General features: G+C 57.1%; 1 protein-coding gene across 1 annotated transcript; it reads left to right on the top strand.

The window, feature by feature from the left end:
- The first annotated feature begins 2,449 nt into the window (after nt 1–2,449).
- LOC138811231 (prenylated Rab acceptor protein 1) lies at nt 2,450–5,161 on the top strand. Its single transcript, XM_069998922.1, has 5 exons — nt 2,450–2,633; nt 2,805–3,017; nt 3,614–3,711; nt 4,729–4,830; nt 4,913–5,161. The coding sequence occupies exons 1-5, from the start codon at nt 2,578–2,580 to the stop codon at nt 4,999–5,001; spliced, it is 558 nt and encodes a 185-aa protein (XP_069855023.1). The 5' UTR covers nt 2,450–2,577; the 3' UTR covers nt 5,002–5,161.
- The last annotated feature ends 2,784 nt before the right edge of the window (nt 5,162–7,945 follow it).

Genomic DNA, 7,945 nt, shown 5'->3' with positions numbered 1-7,945 from the left:
TCCATGGCTGGGGATGGAACTCAGTGGTACAGCTATGGTCAGGCATGTGAGACAGTCTGATCTCCAAACCCAGTACCAATGATATAAAACCAATAACATAAAATCCATTCAACCGTCACCCAGACCAAGGTATAGAACATTTTCATCAACCCAGAAAGTTCCATCCTCCCCTTTCCTGTTGTACTTCCACAGACAGCTGATGCTGTCACTGTAAGAGTTAGTGCTAGCTACTTTTTTTTTTTTTTTTCTGGTCTGAGGCTTGAACTCAAGGCCTCAGAGCTGCTCCTGAGCTTTTCTGCTCTAGGCTAGCCCTCTTATCACTTTGAGCCACTGCACCATTTGCAGTTGTCTGGTGGTTATTTGGAGGTAAGAGTCTCAAGAACTTTCCTGCCTGGGCTGGCTTCAGAACTGCGATCCTCAGACCTCAGCTTCCTGAGTCACCAGGATTGCAGGCGTGAGCCAACGGCACCGGCTTGTATCTGTTCTTCATTTCAACATTTTGGCAATCCTGGGATTTGAACACAGCACTTGCACGTGTACTCTTGCACTTTAGCCCGTAGCCTCTTTTTGTCTTCTTTAGTTTGTTCAAGATAGGGTCTTGCACTTTCATTACTTGGACCACAATCCTACCATTTTTACCTCCCTAGTAGCTGGTGTTACAGGCATGCACTACCGTGCAGGCCTCGCTTTAGGCTGTTGAGCCTACACCACTTGGTGTTGCCAAGTCTTTTACCCTTAGCCATTCCGGTGGGCAGCTAAGCGCTTAAGGCTGCCCTTCTCACGCACACAGCCCAGGGTATACATTGGAGGAGGGATCTCAGGCCTGCCTGACCCCCAGTGCAGGAGTGTGGGTAGCCAGGACACCCCAGGACCCCTGTGGGCATGCCAGTGTGTGTGTGCCAGTATACAAGACAGCAGGGCCTTGTGCTGGGACCCCTGGTGATCCCAGGGCAGAGCTGGTCCCAGAAAGGGCTGTGTGAGCCTGGACCACTGTGGATCACCCATGGATGTGCTTCATCTATCCCTTGTCAGGGGGAAAATACTCCCTTAGACAGATGGGAGGCCCAAGGCCCAGCAGGGAGGGACTTCCGGGTCACACAGCCAACACTGTCACCCATCTTCCTGCCCTGCCAGCTCCACTCTCTTCGTGGATGCATGAGGCAGGAAGGAGGCCTCAGGCTGGAGGGGGCTCAGCAACCATCTGCCACGATCTCCTCAGGTGCTCCTCCTCTCCCAACACCAGCCCTAACTCAAGACCTCTCTGCCAGGGACTTCTCTCTCAGGAGCCCCAAATGTCCCCACCCCTCCATGTCACCATTTTAGGGTCCTCTCTCCCATATCCCTCTCTCAAAGGGCTCCTTTCCCAATTGCTCCATGCCTACACCTCACCTCTCCAAATTCCTCTTCCCACTCCCATAAAGCCCAACTCCACAGCAGCTGTCCCCCCAAGTCATGCCCCCTGGCAGGTCACGGGACAAAAAGCTTTCGCTCTGTTCTCATCAGGAAACTGAGCTCAGCTTCTCCAAGCTGGCATGGGAAGAGGCCACTGAGGCTTTGCCTCCAGCCCAGTTCCCACAATTCCTCACTCCAGGGGTGGCTGCTCAGCTAGTCACCGCTGCACTCCCACCACCCTGAACTCAAGTGCTAGCTTTGTGTGGGTTTTGGGGTACTGGGGTTTGAACTGAGGGTCTCGTACTTTCTAGGCAAGTACTCTACCACTTAAGCCACACCCTCCAGACATTTTTGTTTTATTTTCCAAATAGGTTCTGTTTATGCTTGGGCCTGCCTAGGTCACCATTTTCCTATTTAAGCCTCTGGTGTAGCAGAGGTGACAGGTGTGCCCTGCCTAGCCCTGCTTGCATTGGTTTTGTCTCTACCTCCTGAGTAGCAGGGATTACAGGTGTGAGAACCACACCCAACTCATCCAGTGTCTTTTTTATTTTTATTATTTTTGGCAGTCCTGGGGCTTGAATTCAGGGCCTAAGTTTTGTTCCTGAGCTCTACCACTTTGAGCCACAGCTCCACTTCCCAATTTCTGGTGTTAGTTAATTTCCTGCCTGGACAGTCTTTGAACTGCCATCCTCAGATCTCAGCCTCCTGGGTAGCTAGGATTACAGGCGTGAACCACCAGCACCTGGCCCAATGTCTTTTATGCATCCTAGTATGACAGCTTTGCAGTTCCCATTACATCCTCCACAGGAGAGTATACAACACCTGCTTCTGCCATTAGAGCCCTCAACGTCCTCACTCTTGACAGCCAGCTTGCCGGACTCTACCACCACCACCCGCCCCGCCCCCCCCCAAACTACAACTCCCGCAATGCTCAAAGGCCTTCACCGGCTTTCCGGACTACATCTCCCAAGGTGTCTTGCGAGCCAGGCCGCCATGATGATGCCCACCCTTCCGGACGCCATCAGGACTACAATTCCCACAATGCTCGACGGCACAACTACCGCCTCCTGTGGCTCGGAGCGTCGCCACGTCGGCTCCGCCGGGCTGGACCAGGCTCGGGCGGAGCCGGCAGAGTCGGCGGGACTCGGGGCGGGTTACAGCGGCTCTACCCCTCCTGACGCAGACATGGCGGCTCAGAAGGACCAGCAGAAGGATGCTGAGGCGGAAGGGCTGAGCGCCGCGTGAGCTAGCTGCCCTACTCCCCCCCCACGACCCAAGGCGCGGGATCCCCGGGCCCCCTCACACCTCGGGGTCCAGAACCCTTGGCTCCCTCCTGGACCCTCCTCCCCGCACGTCCCCCTCGGGTGTGGGCCCCCATCCCGGCCTGCCGCTGACCCGGCCCCGCCCGCCAGGACCCTGCTGCCCAAGCTGATTCCCTCCGGCGTAGGCCGGGAGTGGCTGGAGCGACGCCGCGCGACCATCCGGCCCTGGGGCACCTTCGTGGACCAGAATCGGTTCTCACGACCCCGCAACCTGGGTGAGCTGTGCCAGCGTCTGGTACGCAATGTGGAGTATTACCAGAGCAACTACGTGTTCGTGTTCCTGGGCCTCATCGTGTACTGCGTGTGAGTGTCCGCAGCCCTGCGCTCGCCGCGCGGCGGGCCGACCCGGCCCGCCCAACCCCAGTTCCGCGAACAGGCCCCGCCCCGCCCCTGGCTCCGCCCCCAGACCCCGCCCTCCGCTCGGTGTCTCGCTGTCAGGCCACGCCCCCGCGCCTGGCTCAGCCAGAGGCCACGCCCCCTCCAGCCACTGTCCCGCAGACAGGCTCCTCCCCCGCATCTTGGCCACGCCCCACAATCCCTGACACCCTCAACCCATTTCCCCCACCAGAGGCCCCACCCTAACCCGTATTCCGTGTCCAGGCTCCGCCCCCCGACTCCTCCAGAGGCCCCCTCCACTCCCCAGGCTATCCCTAGACCCCGCCCAGCCCCAGTCCCCCCCCCCATTCCCTCAGTCCTCAGGCCCCATCCCATAGCCCTGCCCAGCCCCCTCCGCCCCAAGCCCCGCCCCTGGAAGGGGTTAATGCTGCCAGAGCTTGTCACCAGAGGGCCAGGTCTGTACTTTCTGGCTAGAATTCAGGGTGGCCAGATGTGATTTGGCCTTCCTGGGGTCCTCGGGTTGGCTGGGCACTAGGTGCCTGATCCCCGCCCTATCCCCCCAGGGTCACGTCCCCCATGCTGCTGGTTGCCCTGGCCGTCTTCTTTGGCGCCTGCTACATCCTCTACCTACGCACACTGCAGTCCAAGCTTGTACTCTTTGGTAAGGCATCCGGGTCTGGACAGCTCTCAGGTCCCTACAATCCCAAACCCAAGCCTGCCAGGACCCGGGTATACACTACAACCAGCAATCTTGAGCCTTAAGATCTCAGATCTGGGGCTGGGAAGGTGGCTCAGTGGTAGAGTGCTTGCCTTGCATGCATGAGGCCCTGGGTTCTATTCCTCAGCACCACATAAGCAAAAAGAAAAAAGCCGGAAGTGGCGCTGTGGCTCAAGTGGTAGAGCGCTAGCCTTGAGCTGAAGAGTTGAGGGACAGCGCCCAGGCCCAGAGTTCAGGCCCCACGCACGACCGGACCCCCCCCCCCAAAAAAGAGAGAGATCTCAGATCTTCCACCTACACTCATCCAGTCTTAGCTCCACCCCCTCCCCAAATGGCTCTTCTCCGGAGTGAAATACCCAAAAACTCATGGCACTTTGGTCTCCACCTCTCTTGCTCTAACTTCTGCAGCAAGCATCAGCTGCAGGTTCCCATCGTGGACAGCAGATGGCGGCCTTACACAGGCCTCGCTCTGTCACCCTCCTCCTGCTCCCTGGGGCTGGGACCAGGATAGATCTTGGAGAAAGCCAGGAGAGTGAGTGGGGAAGGAAAGGCCTAGACTCCTGTGACCCCAGCCTGGTGCCGAGGGCCACTTGGAGGAAAATGCTGGGGGAAATTCCAGGGAGTTGAGATGAGTCAAGGTCCTTCAGATCCTGCAAGTTGTGCGAACGGAAGCAGGCAGGGTGGGAGGAGCCTTGGAAGCACAGACATCTGTATTTGTATAAGAAATAATTGGTCAGCCACAAACTAAATTCTTGGGAAACATCTCAAAGGACAAAGGCCCTGGGGGCCGCCACGTGGAGCCTTGGCCTGTGTCTGAGTGCGACTGGAGGGAATGAGGAGGAGTGGGAGGGACTGCGCTGTGAAGGGCCTTGCATAGTCACAGATGTGTGGGGAGGGCGGCAGCAAGGGTACCCGGGAAGGGCCACAAGGGGGACAGGTGCGCCACACGTGTGTCCCTAGGCCGAGAGGTGAGCCCAGCCCATCAGTACGCTCTGGCCGGAGGCGTCTCCTTCCCCTTCTTCTGGCTGGCTGGTGCGGGCTCCGCGGTCTTCTGGGTCCTGGGTGAGTATGGGGTCTGGGGGCAGGACTGGGCAGTGGGGGACAGAAGGAGGGGTGTGGCCTTGAACTGTCCATTTGGGGGCAGGAGCCACCCTGGTGCTCATCGGCTCCCACGCCGCCTTCCATCATATCGAGCCTGCAGAGGGGGAGGAGCTGCAGATGGAACCCGTGTGAGGCGTCTTTCAGGGCCTACGTCCCTCCCCAGGGGGGGGTGCTACCCCTGGCCACCCCGTCCTGCATGCCCCGTGCTCCAGCCACAGGTGCCCCCCACACCACTAGCCCAAGGGGGGTCCGCCTGTGGAAATAAAGTTGTTACTGTTGTTGTTCATTCCGAGCACTCTTTCCGGAGTCTTCTGTGAGTCTGGGGGGGGGGAGGGGAGGATGGTGCGCATACCAGAGGCAAAGACGGGGACCCAAGAAGTGGGAAAGACAGTCAACTGGACTTGTGAGCAAAATGTCATAGGTGGTCCAGGTGTGGTGGCTCACACCTGTAATCCCAGCAACTCAGGAAGCAGAGATTGGCAAAGATACGAGGCTCATTGTCTTAAGTCCAGTCCAGGCAAAAGTGAGTGCCCTTCTATGAAAAAAAGAAAGCAAAAAAAGGCTGGGGCGTGGCTCAAGTGGTAGAGCACCTGCCTAGCAAGCTCTAGGCCCTGGGTGCAATCCCCAGCACCACCCAGAAAGCCCCGCTGTCAGGTGGTGCCAGCGCTAAGGAGAGCAGAGGAGAGGGGGCCAGGGCCCCGAGTCCAACCCCACGTTCCAGCATGAGCTGCGGTGACTTGTTCTCCATTGTGATCCACCATGAAGAGATGAAGCAGAAACAGCAAGAGGAGAAGGGGTGGGGTGGTAGGAGGGAGGGGTGAGGTAGAGGGAGGCATGCAGGTTAAGAGCAAGCCAGAAGCCAGCTTTGCAGTCTCCCAGTGCTGTCACCCAGGACGGCCGACTTCCTCTAGCGGTGACAACCGGTGGGAACCATCCATAGCTGCTCCCGGGGCAGGGGGGGCGGGGGGTGCACGTACACACCCACACACCCTCCGTGGACCACAATTCCAGACTCGGCTCTAGGTGAAGAATGCTGTTTGCAGGCAAGCCTGGTCCAACCACTTGGGAAGGAAGACGGGAAGATGATGGGCCAAAGCTGGACCAGGCAACAGCATGAGACCTAGCTGAAGAATAGAAAGCATGCATTCACACCAGTCTAGACACCATGAGTCGCTGACCAGGGCCTGAAGGCCCACTGAGTCCCCGCATGTGAGCCAAGGGCCCACTGGAGGACACCTCCCTAAGGATGGCAGCCTCATGCTGCTGCTCGAGGCCTTCTCTGCTCAGGGAGAGTCCCGGAGTGATTTCCACCTTAAAGAGGATGGCCAAGCCGGGCGCCGGCGGCTTGCTTGCATCTCTCCGAGCTACTCAGGAGGCTGAGATCTGAGGATAGTGGCTCAAAGCCAGCGTCTATAGCTCTCCCCTGTGGATTGTAATCCTAGCCACTAGAATGGGAGGTTCACAGTTGGAGGCCAGCCTGGGCTGCAATCTTCGCCAGGCCCCCTTCTCAAGAACCAGACAGACACAATGGCTTAGCACTCATCATCCTAGTGACAGGAAAGCCTAATGTGTTCCTCCCCAGATGCAAACCAAGGCAAGGAGCAAGACTTATCTCAAAGATAACCAGCCAAGATTGAGGCTGGAGCCATGGCTCAGTGGTAAGAGTGTTTGCTTAGCAACCATTGAGGACCCAAGTTCATAACCCCAATACCACCACCACCAAACACAAAAGAGGATGCAGCCCCCAAGGTGACACAGAGTAGACCTGAACTGAGGAAGATGAGCAGAAGAGGTGTCAGGAGAGAGAGAGAGGGAGAGAGAGAGGGAGAGAGAGAGAGGGCACAATTGTGCTTCTGCCTGTGGTTTTTCAAAGCAAGAGTTTTGCTATGCAGCCCAGAAACTGGTCTCAAGCACTCAATCCTGCCTCTGCTTCCCAAGTGTTGGTATTACAGGCATGCACCGCCACACCTGGTGTAATTGGCTATTTGTTGAGATGATGCAGGTTCACCCTGTGGGAACACTGGCACCGACATGACTGGCTGGGCAAAATGTGGGGAGCAAGGGTGGGTGGAGGAAGTGCCAGCTGGAGGCTGGGAAGCTGTGCTAGAGGGGACTGGGGGGAGGGGGGAGGAGGCCTCCATGAGCTGTTTCTGGGATCCAGAACCAGCCACAGGAAGAGTTGAGGGTGGCCTCTTGCGAGGCCTGGCACTGTGGCCCCAGCCTTCCACCTCCATCTCATCACCAAAGCCCCCCATGCGTGGCTGCCGCACCAGCCAGCCATGTTTATTGAGGCCTCTCCAAACACTAGCATTGCCCGGGAATTCCATCTCCAGCCCCGGTGGCAGGCCCGTTTGGGAGGCCCAGCCATCCACTAGGAGCTGTGCTGGGTGCAAATCACAGCAGGCTGTTCAGAGACTCAATGAAAAGGGAGTGGCATCCTCATTAACTCCTATTTATTTATTTATTGTTGGTTGTGGGGCTTGAACTCTGGGCCTGGGCGCTGTCCCTCAGCTCGTCAGCTCAAAGCGAGCGCTCTACCACTTGAGCCACAGCGCCACTTCTGGCTTTCTGATGGTTCATTGGAGATAAAAGTCTCACAGACTTTCTTGCCCTGGCTGGCTTTGAACCGCGATCCTCAGATCTCAACCTTCTGAGTAGCTAGGATGACAGGCGTGAGCCACTGGCGCCCGGCTTCATTAACTATTTTTACATTGACTGTGCTGGCAGGATACAAATTTGGATACATGATTCATTTCACTTTTTTTTTAATCTTCGAAAGATGTGACAATATAGAATATGGAAATCAACAGCCATGAATCCAGATGGGCCTGTGGAGGGCAGGCTCTTCTTTTTCCTTCCCCTCTCTCCCCACGCCTCCATCTCCTGTGAGCCAGCAGTTTGCTCTACCCCCAATACAGTCCTCTCCCTGAAAACAACAACAACAAGCAGGGAACCCCCTCAGGAATGGAGAGACAGGTCTTGCTGGGATTTGAGGCCCAACTGATGAAGGTCTAAGGAAACGTATTCCAGAAGGAAGAGCAAGTGCAAAGGCACTGAGGTCTGGCCTGCTAATGAC

This window comes from Dipodomys merriami, unplaced genomic scaffold, assembly GCF_024711535.1.
Source record: "Dipodomys merriami isolate MVZ:Mamm:240054 unplaced genomic scaffold, mDipMer1.0.p SCAF_52, whole genome shotgun sequence".
Taxonomy (NCBI): Eukaryota; Metazoa; Chordata; class Mammalia; order Rodentia; family Heteromyidae; genus Dipodomys; species Dipodomys merriami.
Note: the sequence above shows the minus strand (reverse complement) of the source record. Positions and strands in the feature narration are given on the sequence as shown.